Source organism: Metarhizium acridum (assembly GCF_019434415.1).
Source record: "Metarhizium acridum strain ARSEF 324 chromosome Unknown scaffold_568, whole genome shotgun sequence".
NCBI classification, from domain to species: domain Eukaryota; kingdom Fungi; phylum Ascomycota; class Sordariomycetes; order Hypocreales; family Clavicipitaceae; genus Metarhizium; species Metarhizium acridum.
Window position 1 is genome coordinate 417,628 of NW_027094041.1, and position 20,934 is coordinate 438,561.

Here is a 20,934-nt window from a genome sequence, read left to right on the forward strand (position 1 = left end):
GTGATACAGAATGGAGAGAAAATTATTGAACTGCCAAGGCACCGGGAGGATAAGTTTCTGTCCTAGTTCTTCTGTACTTGGACGGGACTTGGCTTAAACATGTAACAGATCACAATATGGCTCAACGGCGGGCCGGGAGACAGCTCGTTAAGCGGCATGCTTCTTGCAACTGGGCCTTTCCTTTGGCAACACGGAATCGACAGGCCGATTCCGAGTCCATACCCATGGAACAAGTTGACTAATCTAGTCTACATTGACCAGCCGGCGGGAACTGGATATTCACCGGGCTCGGGGACGGTCGGAAACGTCATCGATATCGCTGAACAATTCACCTCGTGGTTCGAGAACTTCGCGACCATCTTTGGACTCGAACGTCGAAAAGTTTACATCACGGGTGAAAGCTACGCAGACCAAATGATCCCATATACTGCATCGCGAATGGTTGACGAAAAGAACAGCACCGACTCCAACATTAAGGGTGTACAGATTGTTGACAGCGTAATCAACTCATACTAGGTGATACAGCAAGGTAAGTCGCCTAGACCAACACCACCGTCTCTCTCCACATGGTGCACATCTTCCCAGTCCACCAAATTTATATATGCGTGTGGTACTTCAAAGTATAAGCTGATCTGGTGGATGGGTATCTCCGGCTGTGGCAGCAGTCAAGCATTTGAACCATGTCATGGGCCTCAACGACATATTCATTTCCGACATCAATAACAGGTCCGAGCAATGCGGCTACAACAACTTCCTGTCAGAGGTCCTGACATATCCTCCGAAAAAGGTATTTGCGACACCCGACAAGGATCAGCCTGGGTGCAGTATCTGGGGCGACATTTTGACAGCGGCATTTAAAGTCAACCCGTGCTTCAACCCTTACCACTTGACTGATAGCTGCCCCCGTCCAGGGAGTATCATGGACGACGTCCCCAGCAGCTATTTCAATAGGGAGGACGTGAAAAAGGGGCTCCAGGTACCGCCGAAAGCCGACTATAAAACTCACGGTGTGTCAACGGAATAAAAGGAGGTATAATTGTTCAGTAAGAGAGCGCGTTCTTTTTATTAACAGTTATGAGCCCGGTTAACGTAGCGGCACTAGTCCGCGATTCCACGCACCTCTTATCCGACTACCTCCAAGTTTAAATCCTACTAGGTGCAGCAAGTTTTTAGGGCTTTTCAGCTGCCACATTAGAACAACCCTACCACGCCTAGAGCTAAGAGCCACAGGCACCACAAAAATAACGCTATAAGCCCTAGAGCCAAGAGCCACAGGGGGTGTTATCACTACCAACTAGTACCAAGTCAACATCCAGCTTGCATTAATAGCTGTGATACAACTTTAATCTAAACTGAGGGGGTGTGTCAACGGAATAAAAGGAGGTATAATTGTTCAGTAAGAGAGCGCGTTCTTTTTCTTGACAGTTATTTCTTGACACGGTGGCTTTGCGTGGAATGGATTTCCTCGCCCCGACGGGCTTGCACCGCAGCCCAGCGGGTTGGGTCCGTCGCCGAGTGTGATTGAGGTTACCAATAACACTATTATTGCCCATGGCTTGCAGGACGCTCTGCTTTTGGCCAACGGGACCTTGGCCACCATTCAGAACATGACCCGCGACGGAGACCAAGGGTTCCAAAAAGCGCTCACTGAACCATTAGTCGCGCCATATAAGCATCAACGGCGAGAAATGGGTTACAGAAAAGAGTCGGCTATCGGTACTGATGTTCGTGTCGAAGGGAATGCTCACACAGAACGTGACTGACCTATGTATCGATCGACGCAGCTGGCCATGGTATGTGCTCTCATTTCCAACTGCGTCTGTTTAAAAGTTTAAAACCCTTATCTGACGCTCCTCCTCCAGCAATGCCACAGTACACCCCAGGTGCTGCTTATAGGCAGCTTGAATTTCTTCTAGGCCGCATCGAGAACCTCCAGCAGGAGTGATTCATTTTAGATATCAATCAATAGGGTAGATTGTGAATAGATACATGTAAGTTCACGTTCAAAGAGCGGACTCATGATATAATTCTTAGCCCAAAGGCTACCCGCTTTTTGTCAAGTCAATTGTGCCTCGCTTAAATGACTCATTCCAATTCTTATTCAAACAAGCTATATCTATGGATAGCATAGGGTCAAGGCCATTATCTACAAACAACATTGAATTGACCGTAGTCCTCCAACACTAGCGCCACAAGATGTGTAAAGACTTGGCAGACGAAAAGCTGATCAAGGCCATGCTGGCGGAGGCGATGGCAATGAATTGGAAGGACCAGACTGACGAGGCGAAGCAGTAGTTATCACACAGTGAGTTTGCGCAAGGGGGCTTGAACTTTGGGAACAGAATTCGTAGACGATGACAGTGTAATTAGATCTCGGGACTCTGGCATTTCTCCCTCATCGTATATCTCACCAGTTATGAAAAATTGGAAACGACATGGATTCATACACGTATTCAGGTCTGCTGGCACCGCCGTAGTCCCTCCCTACAGATGGAGATCGTATTCAGATATATATGTCGGTGTTTCGTATAACACATGATAAGTTGGTGCTTCGTCCACGACATCAGGTAATGAACTTTCCAGAGTGACTCATTTACTAACATGTTTTCTATAGCTCGTCGAACTTCTTCCAAGAAATTACTGCTCCAAGTTTGGCAAGGGTCCGAACAGCTCAGCCGATAGGTAGAAAGTCAGCCCATGGCTGCCATTCGGACTTTGTTTCAACGACACCCAGCTGTGCAGACCACGCCCATCGGACAGCGAACGCTGCCTCAAGGATTCGGTAGATCGCACATAATGCGGCAGCATCATTGGAGCCTTGTTTGAACAGTACTCGACAACTCTGCGATGTATCTGAGCATCGTTGCTTGCATATTCAGACACGGGGAAATGGACAGTGACCGATGGTTCTGTGCGATCTGTCGTGAAGGCGAAGCAAGTCAGCATCGGCTTGCGCTGGAAGGGACCTGTTATGTTGCCGCTCATGGCGCGGACGAAGGCAACGATGTCATCTCGATCATCTGCTGTCAAGTACAAGCAAACCTTGTGAGCCATGTCGGCAAGACTTTGAGCCGTAGCATTCGGGTGCTGGATATATATCTTGATGCGAGCGTCGCGTCCTTTCTGGAGATCCAGGGAGAAATAGCAGAACCTATCCGTAGGCTCCATTGCCAGCTTGAGTTGCTCAAAAGCGTGCGCAAATCCCAGACGCTCAAATGATTCTCGGACGACTAATTCGCGTTGTGATGTTCCCAGAGCTTCTGGATTGAGGTAGATTTTCCAGTCCGCGCGTTTACTGTCAGGCGAAATACAGGCACTGTGCCAAGCCGCGAAGCCAGAAACGTTTTGCGCATCATCGATCTCTGGGAAGAACAAGCTTCTTATCTTTTCGAACCGTTCGAATGAAAGTGCGTCATCCTGTCGCTGGCTCAAAGTACGGTTGAATTCCAAAGTGGCCAATTGGAGATCTGCTAGCTTCACTTCGGCCACGTCTTCTGGCGGCTGCGCTTCGATCAAGAATCGAAGCTGGGGCGTTCCGGTATGAAAATCAAAGGAGATTGAATATTCGATGGGGGAATGGTCCAGTCCAATATTGGAGAGGTGCCCGCCGGTAGTTTTGCTGACGACTCTGGCTCCCCAGCCGCCCATTGCGAGTTGCATTTCTCGGACCAAGACTTCGACGGAAGCGTCATTGAACGAGAGAGAACGACCAAGTAATCTTATTTGAGCCTCTGACGTCGACAAAAAAGTTTTATTCGTTGGAGACTGGCTCCCATTGCTCCTACTTGCAGGGACGAGAGCAAATCCGCACTGGAAGTGACGGATACGAAGGTGTTTTCCCCTCACAATTCTCACGTTGGGAAGGAGATGGCGCTGTTGATATAGCTTAGAAACGGCCGCCACGGTGTAGTCAATATGACCGTCATTCATCGAGTTCCGGGGAACGGCAAAGCGGACCAGGTCAGAAATGGCGTCTCGCTCCTCTTCAGACTGCTTCTTGTCCCATTCCCAAGTAAATGATCCATCCTCGGCGGCTCGAATGCCATACCGGAGTAAAAGCTCGATTGTGAATCCCACAGAGGCAAAGTCACCCGGCGACCGCGAGCAATTGGCGAAGAATGCACTCATATCCAGATATACGGCATGCCCTCCTGGCGGCCACAGTATCGGTACTCCGGCGGAGTGAAGTTTCTGCGCAAAAGATCTTACCTGTCCGATGCGGCTCCTCAAAAAAGACTCCTTGGTAGCCTCGTACAGGCCTGCAGCTGCAGCCATCATGTCACGGCCGCTCATCCCGCCGTAAGATTCGTTCCCATACTCTAGAATTTGCCGTTCTCTGAGCCGAACACCGATGTCTTCAAAATTCCTCATCAGGCAGCCATTGTCGCGAATAGCAAGGGCACCGCCCATATTCGACATGGCGTCCTTTTTAAGACTTATAGTGAAACCGTCTGCGAGACTGAACATCTCTTTGACTATTTCGGCGATCGAACGGGCGGCATACCCAGGCTCGAACTCTTGTATGAACCTAGCGTTCTCAGCAAAGCGGCAAGCATCGAAAAAGCATGGAATATGAAAGTCCTTAGCTAGTGATGCTGCGGCCTTGATGTTGGCCATGGACACAGGCTGCGCCGCGGCAAAATTGTTGGTGATGGTAATGAGTATGAGCGCTGTTCGGTGGTGGTTATCGACTAAAAATTTGCGAGTCGCCGGCACGTCGAGATTGCCTTTGAATGGATTATGGCCGGGCACCTCATTGGGATGAAAATGCTCGTGGAGACCGGACTGAAGAAAGGTTGCCAGCTCGAAGCCAGCGGCAGCAGCATTGGCCCCGGTCGTATCAAAGAAGCCGTTGCTGATAATAACGGGCGAAGCCGAGACATTCTTGGACGAAAAAGAATTCATCAGCTCTGAGAATAGAATCGCCTCGGCGCAACGGCCTTGCGGCACAATGTAGAAATTTGGGCGGGCGACCTGAACATGTCCTCCATTGACAAAGCCACCTTGGCTCGGTCGCAGCAGTGTGTTGCAATATAGTTGACCGTCGATCGTTCCGGCCATGACATCACGAAACAGATACCTACGATCATCTCCCCTCTCGAAAATATCCCGAAAGGCGTCCAGCAGACAATAGTACCCGGCGTTGCGTCCGTAGGCTTCGTCACCACGCAGCAAGGCAGCCCACTGAACATCCGTCATGGCAGAGGTGCCCGAGTCGGAGAGGAAGTCGCAATACACCATTTCTGCGGGGAATGCGAACACATTGTACTCGATTTGCTTCAGGATTTCCTCTCGCTCCTGCACAGTCGACTGAACGGCCGTCCGAACAATCAGCGTACGATTGATGGGGACTGGCGGCAGATCCTTGGAATGGGCAGCGATACTGTTGGACATGTTTAGAGTTTACTCAGGCTGAGCCGTGTTTCGTTTATGTGGTTTGGAAATTTTGTGAAGTACGTATAGACGCGCTTCACGGCGGGCTAGAAAACTTCAATGTTAACTACATGTGTAAAATAACTCACTGGCTCCGATAACAACGCAAGTGTTATGGGGAAAAGCGGAGGTAGTGCACGGTCTCTATCTCTCTTATTTATCAAGCCCGTGCCTTGTCATGGGTGTAAGCGAATCTGCCAAGCCAGGCGGACCGGATTTTAAAAGGCCGGTTAAAAAAAAAGGGGAGCAACCGTGACTTGGACCCGGGACTTTAATAAGTGCTATTATAATAAGAGATTATTACCTAATTTCTTATATCATTTTATTATTTTCTTGTTGATTCCTACACTGCAGCCTGTGGCTGGGTCGCAACACCCACCACCTATTCCGGTCTGAACATATACTTCGCCTAGTAGCATAGAAATGACATGACCACAAGCCTCAGACACTTCTGTGTTAACTCAAATCAATACATGAACCGTTCTAATAGCAGTGCAGGTATTTGCAAGTAAGAGTTGAGAGATGGCCTGAGATAGGGCACACACCTTATCCCTTGCTATTGCCTGTTGGAATCTTAAACAATACCGCCTTGCCACTAGGTCCTTGACCAATGGGCTTATCCATGCGAAAGTACCCTTTCCACTCAATCGGAATAATATCCCCTTCCAGGAGCCCACTAAACTCAGAACCTACCAACGCATCTGTCGACCGGGACGTGACGGGGTTTAGATAGCGCTCCAGCTCATCACACTTTACAAGACTATCTTTAGTTAAGAGATGGTCAAACTCCCAAAGCTCCGCACCAGCGATTTTGGTACCATGAGCAGCTAGCCAGTGCACTTTCTTGTCTGTTTTTCTCGCGTCACCATCGAGATGGAGCTCAATTTGTAACCCGGTCACAGTCTGGTCATCGGACCTTGTGACTTGTCGAACAATAGCATTACCCCAGCTCATAAGTGTAATCTCCTCACCCTCTTGGAATGACGCCGCATCTGCCTGCTCGATGTAAATTTGGTTTGCAAATGTTACATCCTTCGTTCCTAGACTAGGATTCTTAGGGTGTTTCGGTCGAGACTTGCTTGGGATGACCCGGGCCTCCTACCACAGCAGCTAAGACGGAACCCACAGATTCCACAGCAGTGTGTCTTGGTGCGATTGGATCAATAATCTTCTTGTTCATCGCCAAAAGGGTGGTCCAGTCCATGGAAACAACGTTTCGGCTCGGGCCCTGCTTTAGCATAAACTCGCGTAGCGCTTCTAAAGTAAGACCGCGACGGAGGATGCCCCGGATAGTGGGCATTCGAGGATCATCCCAGCCATCCACCCTCCCAGAGTCAACGACTTTTGCCAGCTTTCTTTTAGATAGAATGTCTTGAATCTGGCAAAGTCCCAGAGGTAAACCTGCCGTAACTTGAGAGCACTTCAAAACCAGTGGTACTGCTCGTTACGGTCATCGACTCGGTCGTGCGGAGGGCGTGACCCACGCCCTCGATAGAGTCAACCAGAGGACAGGCAAAGTCATATGTGGGATAAATGTTCCAAGACCAGCCGGTTCTGTGATGCGGCTGTGGCCCTTCCTCGAGGTCCCAGCTGGGAAAGCGGTAGATGACTGGGTCACGCATTGAAGCGTTGGAACTGTTAAAGGCGATACGTGCTCGGATATAGTGTCTTTTGCCAAACTCCGTTCCCTCCCTCATCTCTTTGAAGATGGCGAGACTCTCGCTCGCGGGACGATCCCGTCGCTTACTGGGGAGGCGATCACGACGGTTGTCTTTTTGTATTTTGATGTCTGTATCCTCAGCATAATTGTTTCCATCAGAAATAAGTTGACAGCATAAGTCGTAAAGCTTCTCAAAGTAATCACTAGTGTATGTCACTCGCTGTGTTTTGATGCCTAGTAGACCTAGGTCGTGAAGAATAGAGTCCTCGAATTCCTGGTTCTCTCTTGTGGGATTGGTATCATCAAAACGTAAAATAAGGCATCCAGAAAAAGCATTGTGCGCAAAGTAGTTGTTCAAAAAGACGGCTTTGGCATGCCCAATGTGTACCCACTAAACACGATTAGAAAATGCAAGTTACGAAACAGTCTTAAAAAAAAAGAAGATCCTTACGATGGCTCTGGCGGAATTCTAGTCACTACGCCGTTCTCCGTGGCTTCTAGCTTGATGTTGTAGCGGCCTCTCGTGTGAGAAGCAGTCGCATCAGTCTTAGTTGCGCTGACGAGATCACCAGCGGTTTGTCGACGCAAACTGAAGCGCGTGCGTGTGTGTTAGTGTGTGACTCAAACATGCTGGAGAGAAATGGCGGAGTCATAATTCGCACGGGGCAAGAAACAAGACTTTGAAATTGGGTAATCTTCGGTAACGCAATGCTATCTAGCCCCTTCATGTTGAACATGCAACCGCTTAAGCCTGAAAGGAGCTGCTTGGCCAATGCGTCAACCGGCATTTAGTCTGTGGAAAAATCCTCTACACAATATTTACCCTCCCTGGCGCGTATGCTTTAGTCATGTCTTCTTTATTTCTACATAACCGAGCCATGCATTTACGTGCTGATTCGCGCTGACAACGGATCAAGCCGGATAGTAAACAGAGCTACAGCACGCAATGATCAACCGAAATGTCGTGGAGCTTTGATGGCAGCCCAGAGCTTTGGAGCTGCTGTTCTATCTCGAGGAGCTCATTTTCTATTGCTGACATTCTGGCGGTATTGTGAAGTCCTATATTCATGCCACCAGTCCAACGCAGAGGTTGGGTCATCATCCTTGTTGCATTTCAGCAGATCTTCGTCCGCAACGTTGAGCGGCAGAGATATTGACACGAATCTACTCTGAGAAATGGCGGTCGTCAAGTCAACGTCGCGGCTGTTTTGTCATGACCAACTATCGCAGCAAAAAGCCTGCGATGCATTGGTACCGATATGGAGCGGTCACAAAAAGCCGTTTTTGGCGAGGCATGAAGGCCCATGAATGTTGCCAGCGAAATAGTGTCACCGTGTGCCCTCCAAATCTCCAGACCCACGTGAGCCACCGTGATTTCCATACCAACTAACTAGATTCTTCTAAAACTTGCGGTTCGAGCAAGCAGCGTTTGTAAAATAGTCCAAACAGCAATGTATAGCTACGAACAGCAACTCGGCTCGGCTCCATACACCATGAAGCACAAGTCTTATAATCTCTCCATCAGCTCAAATGCGCCAGATTCCTACAGATCTTCACACTTGCTTGTCTTTTATCCCCCTTGCCCCATATGACCAGTAAACGAACAAATAGCCCAATGACTCCCATCGCATCGCGGCTCCATAGAACGACGCCATCCATTTATCGGGATCTGCTTCGTCTTCTTTGGGGACACTGGCCAAAGTGATGCGCGTAACCGTTCTCCAACGAGGCGACACCGGCCGTCATGTGCAGTAGACTCCGAGTTGCCAGGTCCCTGAGCACACTTGGTGATTGATTGGCCCGCAACGCAATGTCGGGTGACTGGTGTAGCAATTATTGAGATTTTGAACCCAAAGGAGGACTCGGGAACTCTTGATAGAAGGCCGGAAAGCTTAGGGCACTTAGGAAACTCGTGCTTCCATCGGTACGAGGTGTGTCGACTGTGGGATCTGGGGTCAGCACAAACCGGAGACTTGGGGCTAGTTGTGCTTGGCGACACAAGAGCCGTCTCTGGACGCTCTCATAGGATATTAACGCATTTATCTTGTATTTTCCCACCCTTGCACCTAGAACAAATAGGCAGGCGGTGGTCACAGGCTACTTTTCTGCGTCGGCACGGGTCGCATGCTTGTTGCCATCCGTTCTTCCTCCTTGGCGCAGACCGGCGATAGGTGAAAAGCAAATATTGGCTGACATTTTTTTTTTCTTCTGTTTTTTTTTTTTCCTTGGCAAAAGGAGACTCAAATATTAGCCGGCCGTCAGCTTTCTAGGCAGACGATCAACACTACCTTTCACATTCCATACTGCATGAAAGTTGTCCACATACCTAATACAAAATAAAGCAAATTATCGCGACATGTATCAGCTGGACGCTCCTTATACTATAATTGATCATAGCACCTGTCTGGGTCACAGATTTATTATGTTCGGCCATGGTGAGGAAGAGCAAGGTTGGAAGTCGAGAGGAGATGCTAGATGACACGGGGCAGGTGAGACCAGATGTGCACAACTGAAAGAAATGTCACTATGGGTAGGGGTATCTATTGCTCAACGCATCATGGGTCATGAGAAACATTGAAATCGATCAGGACGTCGATGTCGGCAGTGGGGGCCCCACTACATACCCTTCTTACTTTAGAATAGACTGATATTCCCCAACCAAGGCCGTGTAGCTCAATGGCAGAGCGTCTGACTACGATGCAGTATTCTTAAAGTATTCTTAGCACACGTAATCAGAAGGTCGCAGGTTCGACCCCTGTCTCGGTCAATATTTTTTTCTATTTTCTCCCCCCAGGTAGCGGGGAGAGTGAGAAAGTGGCATTCTTGTTCTCTTTTTTTTGGCATTTATTGTTCGCGGAGTACTAAAGCATTCTATACCACGACCCATTATTCAGCCGAAGGCTGACTCTACATTAATCCATAAGTTTTCCGAATAATGAGGGTTTGGTGCAGGCTTGACAAATAAGTTTCTATTGGTCCAAATTTTGTATGGGAAATCGCGAAAGAAGGCTGGATTGGTTGGTGGCTCTAGAAAAGTGGGTAAAGGACAGCCACCGTCTGTCGGTGCTTCTTTGTTTACTTCTCTGTTTACAATCGTTTACAATCGTTTACAATCGTTTACAATCGCTAAATTTGCCCAGCGATCTGTTCGTTTGCTTGGCCAGCAGCCTTTCTTCCATTATTGAAACAGATGTACCGCATGGTTGGGTATGGATTATGATTCTAGGGGTAATATTAGTCCTAGATCTGAATTGGCAGTCCATTGCCCGTCTTGCGACCGAACAAAATCACCAAGTAATTTCGTTAGCAGGAGGAAATCTGCCAATCCAACTACAACCTGTCTGGAATGCCGGGACCACCGCAATTCCGAGGTAACTGACACCATTGATATACTATATATGCCTCCCTAACCTGATCAAGCGTGCCAGGTCCAAAGGTGCCGTCCTTGCATTGAGAAAGCTGGCTGTCCGTCCTACCTCAGCTGAGAGATCTGCCCCGAAAAGAACCGACAGAGACGCTGGCCTATCGCCTCCTAACCAGAGATCTGGAACCCAACCTACATCGCCAGAGAAGCTACGGCAACAACATACAGCTAGGAGTTTGTTCGGAGAGCCAGGCAGCCAGCCGCAGATAGTGCTGGGGACGCCGATCCCACCAACCCAAGCGAGCTCGCGGCTCTTCCGGGCTCTAGCTCCCTCACCGCCTGTGCCGCCCTCGACCGATCCTGTCGCCTCACATTCTGATCCATCTACTGTCCGAAGCAGCACGACTGGTGTGGACTACTCTTACCTGGCTGTTAGGTTCCACAAGGGCGGGAAGGACTCGCAAGATGATGCCTCCAAGGCCGGCGCCAGGGCCAAGCAGGCCACTATTCGGCGCGACCATCGTTCACGACGCCGTGCAGGGGAGGCTGTGTCACTAACTCCCACAATCTCTCAACTCGGCGTCTTTGAAGGTTCTGATGGTCCTGGAGAAGGTATCCTTGTGCTGTGGTCCCGGCAGTTTGTTCAAGCTAACCACGGAACGTAGCTGGGAGTCAAGATCGACTACAGGCAAATGAGCTCCCAGATGGGGATGGAATGACCAAGGAAGCGGATGACAGGGGACAGTTCTCTGAATCTGATGTTGACGTCGAGGACTATTTCAACTTGCTGCTTTCACCTGCTCGACCACGGAAGTACCTCGAACACCTAGGGGTAGAGTCTGATTCCGATCTAGGGGACGAAGACGGGAACGATAATAGCAATGCCTTGGACGAAAGCCCTCTTCGCTATTGCTCGCGGCAGCCTTCCAGAAAGTCAGGGCCTCGTCGCCGTGCTCGCCGTGGTCCTGCCCCTGGTACAGGAGGGCGGCCAAAAAAATCTCAAAGGCAAACTCGATCGTCGGGGCCGCCACGACGGTACCGGAGTCCAGTGATGATTCCACCTGAAGAATCGGCCGTATTTCACGCACAAGATCCGGTGTGGAATGGGGACCTGGACGCTTGCGCCTTGACCTGTCGTGATAAAGCAATCCTCCGTGAGTTCTGGACAAAGCTGGACAATGACCAAATGCAATTTTGTGGTCGATGTCAAGAGCGTTGGTTCCAGATGAAGATCGATTCTGATGGCATTTGTGCGCGTTGCTGTCGAAAGGATGATAAACGCGGCCCTGAAGAGCCGTACTTCTTCTCTGTGGACAACCAGTTGGATTTTGGCTCCGTACCGACTCAATTGCCTCAGCTTACACCTACTGAAGAGTCTTTAATAGGCCGTGTTCACGTCCACGTGAATATTATGCTTGTGCGGGGCCAGCAGTACAAATATCGGGGACATGTTGTTCACTTTCTCCGCGAGGTTGGCTTGGTGTACAACCAACTCCCGCTTTTGCCGCGGGAGTTGAACACTGTATTACTCCGTCCTTCCAATACGTCGTCCCATGCAAACCTTAGCCGGCAATTCACCCGCCAGTTCCGTGTACGCCGCCAGCCAGTTGCCATATGGCTTAACTACCTCCGGCGCCATCATCCTGGCTATCGATGCATCGTCATCGACGAAGAGCGGCTGAGTCAATTGCCTCAAGATGGCAATGTCCTGGACGACATCCCCCAGAGCCAGGTGGAGGCTGCCGAAGTTGGACCCGAGGAAGATGAGGAGGCAGAACCGGACCTGGAGGACGAGGCTGCGGTGCCGGACCTTTTGGCCAAGGACACGGAGCTCGATGCTCTGCGGTCTATTCTTGCCGGAGAACCAGAAGCTGAACCAAGGCTTTCCACAAGCTTCCAGGAGCAGGTGCAGCACGAGCTGCAGCTTCCGAATATACGGCGCACACCCATTAATGAGTTCAATCGCTCTCATGCCCTACTCTCCTTAGCTTTTCCCTGCCTCTTTCCTGACGGGAGAGCCGACTTTGTTGAGCCTCGGCTACGGTCAATCGACTACAAGGACTACATCGAGCACGCGATGCGCTGGCATGACGGGCGTTTTGCACGCCACCCGACCTTCCGCTTCGTCGCCTTCAATACTCTGATGCGGTCACAGGCCCGTGCACGGTCCAAATTCTTCGTGAAGCAACACGATGGTAGTCATGAACCGCTCACACGGGAGCAGCTTGTTCAGGCACTGGAGCACAGCGAGGACCCTGAGGCGCAGGTGCTAATCAACTCAATCACAAGACATGCGGTACCTATTCGCGGCACGCGCCCCTTCTGGAACAGGAAGAGGCAGGACCTCGAGGCCTATGCCTACAACCTTGGATGTCCTGGTGCATTCATCACATTCAGCCCGGCAGATTTACACTGGCGGAGTCTCTACCAGCACATGCCCCGATATGATGAATGGCTGGCTGCGTCCGAGTCCGAGAGGATGGGTCTCTCGCGCCAACTTTTGCGTCAGAATCCTCACATTGCTGCTTTCCATTTCTACCGCCGATACTGTTTCTTTCGAGATATCGTGTTAAGCAAGAAGTTCAACATTACGGATTACTGGGATCGGTATGAATGGCAAGGGCGTGGCAGTCCGCACAACCATGGCCTGTACTGGATGGAGAATTGCCCAAGAGTCGACATGGTGGATGAAGCCGCTCGTGATGTTTTTGCACGCACGTGGGGATTCCACATCACTGCCATTAATCCTGAGCCGACTAGGACTATGCCCCAGGGTGAGGGTAACCCCCTGAGCGTAGATCCACTGAGTACAGAACTGACATTCCTGCGTCTCTCACAAATCGTCAACCGCTGCCAGCGCCACAGATGCAATACCACATACTGCTTACGCGTAAGGAAGAGAACCGTTGATCTGGCGAGGGATATGGAAGGCGCTGCTGCAGATATCGAGGCGGCCAATGCGGCCAATCCAGAGCGGGAGTGTCGTTTTGACTTTCCTCGTGCCTTGCGGGAGCTGGCCGCAGTGATCAGGAAGGAAGGCAAGTCGTACTATGTCTTCGAGGCGGCGCGGAATGACAACCTCATGAATCACTTCAATCCCGCCATTATACTAGGCTGGCTAGCCAATATCGACATATCTCCTTGCACCAGCCTACAGGCGGTTATTACGTACGCTGCCAAGTATTGCAGCAAATCTGAGAAGAAGACTGAGCCTTACTGTAAGCTTGCAGACCAGGTTTTGCCGCACACGGCACACCTTCAGCCGCTATTATCCTTCTCCTCTCGCCTGATGAATAAGCTGATTGCCGAGAGAGATTACTCGGCGCAGGAGATTTCCCATCTTCTCCTTAACATTCCTCTGCAGGAAGGCACGCGGATGGTGGTCTCTGTCGACTGCCGTCCTTTGGAGCAACATGCACGTTCGTATCGCGTGGATGAAGATGTCAACGAGACCGTCGGCAGCTACAGGAGGTATCTCGAGAGAAATGACCAGCACGAGGATGCAACTTACCTCGAGTACCTGCAATCGTATAATCTCAAGACGTGGAGGAGACTCGCTGCCAACGCGAAGAAGAGAGTCCTGTCTTACTTTCCTCGATACAGGTCCGTGGAGGCATCTCCCCAGTTTGGTGACTTCTGCCGTGTTAAATTGATGATGGCTCATCCGCATCGCTCTCCAGAGGAGTTGCTCACCGTGGGCGGGCAGCGGTTCGATTCCTTCGCGGCTGCGTACAGGTTTTGCAGAGAGCAGCACCGTGACACCCATGCGGACGATCATTATGGGGAGCCAGATACAAATGAATTGAGGGCTGAGGACGACGAATTTGAGCTTGAGGTCCATGAAGAGCCCATTGTGGATGAAGACTGGCATGAACTCGCCCGCATGCTTCCCGACCGCCCGCTGGAGGAAGAGGATATCGACATGCTCGGCCGCCGAGACATCGACATCAATTATGATTGGACCCCTCACGTTGGACGGTATACTGATGACGGTATTCTCAAGGGCGACTACTGGAAGCAACGCAAGGCGGCAAACCGCCTTGACCTTGATGTGGATCATCAGCCCTTGGAAGCTCGAGATTCCCTAAACCGGGATCAGCGCTTAGTATACGATACTGTGATGGACCACTTCCTGAATCAGGAACCCTCTCAGTTGCTGCTCCATGTGGATGGTGGAGGTGGTACCGGGAAGTCATACCTCATTAATTTGCTCTCCGCGCACCTCCAAGCCGCTGCTGCCGGGAGAGGGACACCTGTTTGGCGTGCCGCGCCCACTGGCGTCGCGGGAAATCAGATATCGGGCACTACTTTGCACTCCCTGTTACACCTTCCAATCAACAAGGACTTCAAGCCCCTCTCGCCCACTGACATGGCCCAGCTCCAGAAGAAGCTGAAGGACATCAACTACCTGATCATCGATGAGAAGAGCATGCTGGGACTGCGACAGCTTTCTTGGATCGATGACCGCCTGCGCGAGGCGTTCCCGAGTAGGAATGAGGAGTTCTTTGGTAGTCTTAACATCCTTCTGGTTGGCGACTTCTTCCAGCTTCCACCCGTGCTACAGAAGCCGCTCTATTACGATAAAGAGGTGCAGGGAGTGGAGATCAAAGGCAGGAACGCATATAGACGCTTCGATAAATCAGTCTTCTTGAAGGTTGTCCAACGGCAACGGGGCGACGATCAGAAGGCGTTTCGCACAGCTCTCGAGGAATTGCGGCTCCTCCAACTGTCAGTCGAGTCCTGGAAACTCCTTTCCGGTCGAGTACAGGCGAAGCTAGATGATCTGGAGGTCGCCAGGTTCGCCAACGCCTTGCGAGTATACGCCACGAAAGATAGGGTGAACGAATATAACCACTACCACCTCGACCGCCTCGGCCGGCCAGTCATTCAGGTCAAGGCTAAGAATGTCGGCCTTGGCGCGGCTGCGGCGCCTGATGACAAGGCGGGCAACCTTGCGAAGCAGATCCCTATATGCATTGGCGCCCGTCTGATGCTGACATCTAACCTTTGGCAGCCAGTTGGTCTCTGCAACGGCGCTCGCGGTACCGTTTACGATATCGGCTGGGCACCGGGGGCTGACCCAGTCCAAGACCCTCCCTGTGTTATCATGATGGAGTTTGACAAGTACAGTGGACCTGTGTTCCTGACCACCGCTGATGGCAGAAAGATTGTCCCGATTCTCCCAGTAGACAGGGACTTCCTCATCGGAAGCACTCTCTGCACTCGCACGCAGTTTCCCCTGATCGTATGCTACGCCATTACGGTTCACAAGTCGCAGAGCATCACTGAAGATGTCATCGTGACAGATCTCTCCTGTCGGGACTTTCAGACTGGTTTAAGCTACGTAGCTGTCTCTCGCGTAAAAACGCTCCAGGGCTTGATGCTGGATGCGCCCTTTGATCGTGGTCACCTGTTTTACGAGTCTCCACCAGAGGGTATGAAGATGAAGATGAGGGATGAGCGGCATAGAAGACGACAGGTCCTTACACGGAATCCATATAGGTCAGACCACGGCTCTGCATAACTAGATAGCTAGCTAAATGTAATGGCTTAATAGTTGCTTGGCCCAAGGACTCCCAGCCTTCGGATGATCGTACCCCTTGCACCCACAGCTCTAACGTGCAAGGGGTGGCGTAGTATTTTAGCTTCTTATAAGCGATCTTAAAGCTTATAAATAAGTGGTACTAGGTATCTAATAGGTACTATAACTTTATTTAAACCTTTATAGTTAATAACTAGTTAAAGTAGATCTTTTAGGTTTTTCTTATCTATAAATATTAAAGAGATACTACAAGGTGCTTTAGATTTTTTAACTCATTTAAATTTAAGTATTTTATTTAATTAAGAATAAAGAGCTTTAAGTTCTTAGGTAAATATAATAAAAAGAGGTTCTTATAGTAAAGATTTCCCTTTTACTAGTTTAATTTAATAATTCTATAATTAATAGTCTAAAAGGTAAAGAGTTACTTTAGCTAATATAATAGAAATAAACTCCTTAAATTCCTTATATACTATATTTAAAGCTACTTATACTATTAATTTTATTACTATAACACGATTTTTTATTTACGTAGGTCTTAGTAAATTTAAGCTTACGTAGTTCTTTCTATAAAACTCTAAGGTAAACTTTATCTTATTTAGGTTATTATCTTAAAGCTTTATTAGCTAGTATTACTTTATTTACTAGTAAAGAAGAATAATATTATAGTTTAACCCTATAGCTTTTGACTTAAAGTTTACACTTATAAAGTAATCTTTTTAATATCTTAGAATAATAAGACTTATATAATAGTAGCTATTAGAGTTATTAAGCTTATTATTAAATCTATATAAGGTCTTCTTTTAATATTACTTATAGATTAGAATCCCTAATTTTTAAGCTAATATTAGGGATATAATAGGTAAGAAGCTATTAATATTAAGAAGAACTTTAATTAGCATTTCTTTCTCTTACTTAATTAAAGTTATAGGAATTATTAATTATAGCTTAATTTAAGGTTTATTAGGTTAAAGCTTCTTTAAATATAAAGCTACGTTAGATTTATTTTAAGGTAAAGACCTTTTTTTATAGGATAACTTATAGGGGTCTTTTAAAAATCTAAATTAAAGTTAAAGGGTAACACGTAATTATATTTTACTAGATCTTCTAAGATTATACTAATCTTAGGCTATTTTACTAGTAGTAGCTTTAGTTTCTCTTTACTAGATTTTCTTTTATTATTACTAGATTTTATAATACTAGTAATTTTAAAAGAGACTAATAGTAAGGTATTACCTTCTTTGTCTTTACTAGTATAATATTAAGTAAAAGAGTAATTATCTCATTTATAACGCTAATAGCAGTTACTAGCCTTCTTTCTTTTCTTAATAAGAGTCTTATTAATCCCTTTAAGAGCTTTTTAAGGGTACTTTTATCTCTTTTCTTTACTAGGCTTATTATTCTTAATTTAATTCTTTAAGGATTTCTTTAATAAACCTAAAGGTTTTTAAAAACTATTAGTTTTAAACTAGCTTAATTTTAAGGGCTTTTAAGTTAAATTAAGCGTGTCTTTTCCCGTAAATTTAATTAAGTTAGAGTCTATTAATATATTCTCGTAAATTTAGCTTACTTTAATAATAGTATTAAAGTATTTTTTATTTAAAAGTAATATACTATCTCTTTTTAAGTAAATTAACTTAATTATTTTATCTAATAATACTTTAATAATATACGTTTAAAGAGTAAGGCTAGTCTAATAAACGATTTCATTTAAGTCTATTATATTTATAAGAAACTATAAGATATCCCTAGAGTATTTAATCTTTAAAAGCTTCTTAAGGTTATTAACTACTTTTAAGACGTCTTTAAATCTCTTTTAAATAGCGGTAATATACGCGTTTTAATAGTCTATTACTTAAAGACTTTATAATTATTAGGCTCTTTATTAATACTAGGTCTTTACTTTATTAGCTAATAGTAATTCTACCTAATTAATTTTAAGTTAATTAAAGAGTAAGTTACGCGTATAAGAGTTAATATATATAATAATATTAATCTATTAAAAGTAAAACTTTATAGGAGATCTTTTATTAAAGAGAGCTAACTTAAAGATCTTTAATAAGTTATTCCCCTTTATAATATAGGTTTAATTAATAAGATAAGCTAAAGAGTTCACTTATTTAAGTTAATTAAAGGGTCTTAAGCTTAAATTTAAGGGCCTTAAAGAACCTAAAAGGGGTTTACTAGGCCTTCTATTCTAATAATTGTCTTTACTACTAAACGAGTTACTTAAATAGCTAGGGTTTAAAGAGGCTCTACGAATTAGAGGTCTTAAGAAATAAGAGTAGCGTTAACTATCCCGCGAATTTCTTATATATACCGTATAAAGCATATTCTTATTATAATAAAGCGGGGTAAAGGTACTTCTTTTAATACTTTATAAAATAGTAGCGGTAAGCGATAAGATTAGGCGGTTTAAGGCAGCTTTTCGCCTAATCTTACCTAGCGTTCTTTTAATATTAATAGATTAACTTATCTTAAACTTCTTAAGAGTATTCTTAATAATAAATTCAGCTAAAATACGAATATCTTAAAGTTATACTTAGGTATAAACGTTAGGGTTTTAAGAGCTAATATATTATTAAGCTAAGAGGTTAGTAATAACTTAATTTTTATTTATAGCTTAACCTTTAATATTATATTAAGTTCTTACTAGTTCTCAATAAAGTGCTTAAACTTCTATTAAATTCTAGGCTTATACTTCTTATATTTTAATAATTATAGTTTTTCTATTAGTATTATTTTATATATACTTAATAATTTAACTATACACGTTACTAGTAAATTAATAAGTAATATTCTTTATAGCGTATTAGAATTAAGCGAACTTATCTCTTTCTACTATAATACCTTACCTTATAAGAGTAATAACTTCTTAATATTTATTATAAATCTCTTAGTAATAGCGTTAAATAGTTAAGAGGTTATAATAGTTAAAGGCTTTAACGAATTAGGCTTATAAGCGTAAAGCTTTATAAGCTTAAGTTAATTAAACGTTTAAGCTAGTAATATTATTATATATTACTATAAATTAATTAATTAATTTAGTATTTTAAGTTAAGTTAAAAGCTTCTCTTATAATTACCTTAAAGCTAAAAGGGTTATAAATAATTATTTAACTTAGATTAATAGATACTATAACTTTAAGGTAAAGCTTAGCTTAAGGTTTTAAAGTAAGGTATTTTCCTTTATTTTAAGAGAAGAATAATATAAGCGGGTTAAGTACCTTTAATAATAATAGTTAAGTAAATTTAAAAGGTATAAAGTAATAATCCCTTAACTTAAGATTATAATTCTTATTACTATTATTAAAAGTATAATAAATATCTTAATTAATAATAGTATTAACTAAGAAGAAAGTAAAGAAGTAATTTAAGAAGTAATAGGTATTTATACTTTTATAAGATAAACTATTATAAACTTTTTAAAGAGTATAAGGTAATTAAGTAAGAGCTTTTATAATACTAGAGCGTTTTAGGGATAAGAATAATAATAATTCTTTTAATAATAATTCCTATAAGGCTTTCTTTAAGGCCTTACTTATAAAAGGGGAATTAGTAATAAGAGGTTAAGAGATATTATAAAGTAGGTTAAGTAACTATAAATAAAAGGCTTATCTTTAAGGGTATAAGATTATTTATAATAAGAGCTTAATAGAGAGCTTAAAGTAAAAGAGCTTAATTTAATAATAATCTTATAGAATATTAAAGGTCCTTAATTTCTTTAAGCTAAAGGGTAAGGGGAGATTATCTTATATACATAAAAGGAACGGCCCGTGCCTAGTGTGCCCTATAGTTCTCGTAATCTCTTTGTGTAATAAAGGGCTTTTAATCCTTGCTTAACCTAATCCGTGTGACACTATTAGACAATGAATTGTCATGGCGCCTTGGGTGTCTAGCGCTTGCGCCAGTAATAGAGTATCACAAAAAGAACGCGCTCTAGTTGAACCGCAACTATACCCCCTTACACTCCGTTAACATAGAGATGATCAAAAGTAGACACATCTCTAAGCTTTCAAACATATAATCCTGTCAATGGAAGTGGACAATGTTCTTTTGAAAGCCAATATCGACTGCTAGAAGCAAGTCAAGTATCTTGTCATATCACCTGTAACATTTCCCGGGGGCGTACTTTCATCTCCCCGACTCTCTCCCCCCTCTTTCCTATAACGAGGAATGGACCGTCGCCCACATCTTACGAGACAAAGCCAGCGGTGAGCTGAAAATGACCATCTCAAATCAGCCATTAGCTAGCGTCAAGAATTTGTGCCATTATACCCCGCTGGATTGCCTAGAATTGGAAAAGACCGGGCAGGTCACGGCCATGCTTTTCGAAGCCGTCACAAATTCTAGCCTTCCTAGCACTTTCCCTCATCGTCCACCACCGTAATCGCCAAAATCGCCCGATTTAAGTGGGAGCTGCCTCTCATGGAACAGGAAGCCAGGGCATATCAGCTGCTTGGTGATTCGCGTCTGGCCCCGAGCTTCCTCGACCATGTCCGCGAGAATGCGCGTCATAGGCCTTGTACCGGAGACGATCGAAAGACGCTCCGTCTCTCTCGACGATCTGAGTATCCGTAAATCTGCCTTGATGACTTCACAAGCTGAGCCTTGTGCATAAGGATGCGGACCGATATAATTTTCTCATCACTAAAGAAGATGTGAAACAATTTGATTTTGAAGGCCTTCGCGAAAACGCCAGCTCAGAGTCCATGAGCAGCGAATTGAACAAGTTGCGTGACGAAGTGGTCGACGAGTCAGGTCGTGGTGGGGGTTTCATTTTCGATGGCGATATCGACTAGCATTTATGTTTCGTTTGTTCGCTTGAAGATGCGAAAGAGAAGCTTGCGGGAGTACAAAAATCGCGTCTACCTGCCTAGAGGATGGTTGGTAAATGGTCATGAGCCAGTTGGCTGCCAACACTTAGCTCGCTTAGAAC

At 45.7% G+C, this 20,934-nt stretch overlaps 4 protein-coding genes and 1 non-coding gene across 5 annotated transcripts; 2 read left to right on the forward strand and 3 right to left on the reverse strand.

Annotated features, from left to right (window-relative positions):
- Positions 1-685: 685 nt before the first annotated feature.
- On the forward strand, positions 686-1,024 carry J3458_019561 (uncharacterized protein; the record flags this gene model as incomplete). The annotated part of the gene is made up of 1 exon (XM_066121560.1): positions 686-1,024. The coding sequence occupies one exon, from the start codon at positions 686-688 to the stop codon at positions 1,022-1,024; it is 339 nt and encodes a 112-aa protein (XP_065973174.1).
- A 1,216-nt stretch (positions 1,025-2,240) lies between these two features.
- J3458_019562 (uncharacterized protein) lies at positions 2,241-5,394 on the reverse strand (the record flags this gene model as incomplete). The annotated part of the gene is made up of 1 exon (XM_007816265.2): positions 2,241-5,394. One exon carries the CDS (start codon positions 5,392-5,394, stop codon positions 2,638-2,640), a length of 2,757 nt encoding a protein of 918 aa, XP_007814456.2. The 3' UTR covers positions 2,241-2,637.
- Positions 5,395-5,979: 585 nt separating this feature from the next.
- J3458_019563 (uncharacterized protein) lies at positions 5,980-6,387 on the reverse strand (the record flags this gene model as incomplete). The annotated part of the gene is made up of 1 exon (XM_066121561.1): positions 5,980-6,387. The coding sequence occupies one exon, from the start codon at positions 6,385-6,387 to the stop codon at positions 5,980-5,982; it is 408 nt and encodes a 135-aa protein (XP_065973175.1).
- A 100-nt stretch (positions 6,388-6,487) lies between these two features.
- On the reverse strand, positions 6,488-7,821 carry J3458_019564 (uncharacterized protein; the record flags this gene model as incomplete). The annotated part of the gene is made up of 4 exons (XM_066121562.1): positions 6,488-6,811; positions 6,882-7,484; positions 7,571-7,682; positions 7,799-7,821. The coding sequence occupies 4 exons, from the start codon at positions 7,819-7,821 to the stop codon at positions 6,488-6,490; spliced, it is 1,062 nt and encodes a 353-aa protein (XP_065973176.1).
- A 1,934-nt stretch (positions 7,822-9,755) lies between these two features.
- On the forward strand, positions 9,756-9,860 carry J3458_019565. The gene has a single exon. It is a non-coding gene; the product is annotated as a tRNA-Arg (tRNA).
- The last annotated feature ends 11,074 nt before the right edge of the window (positions 9,861-20,934 follow it).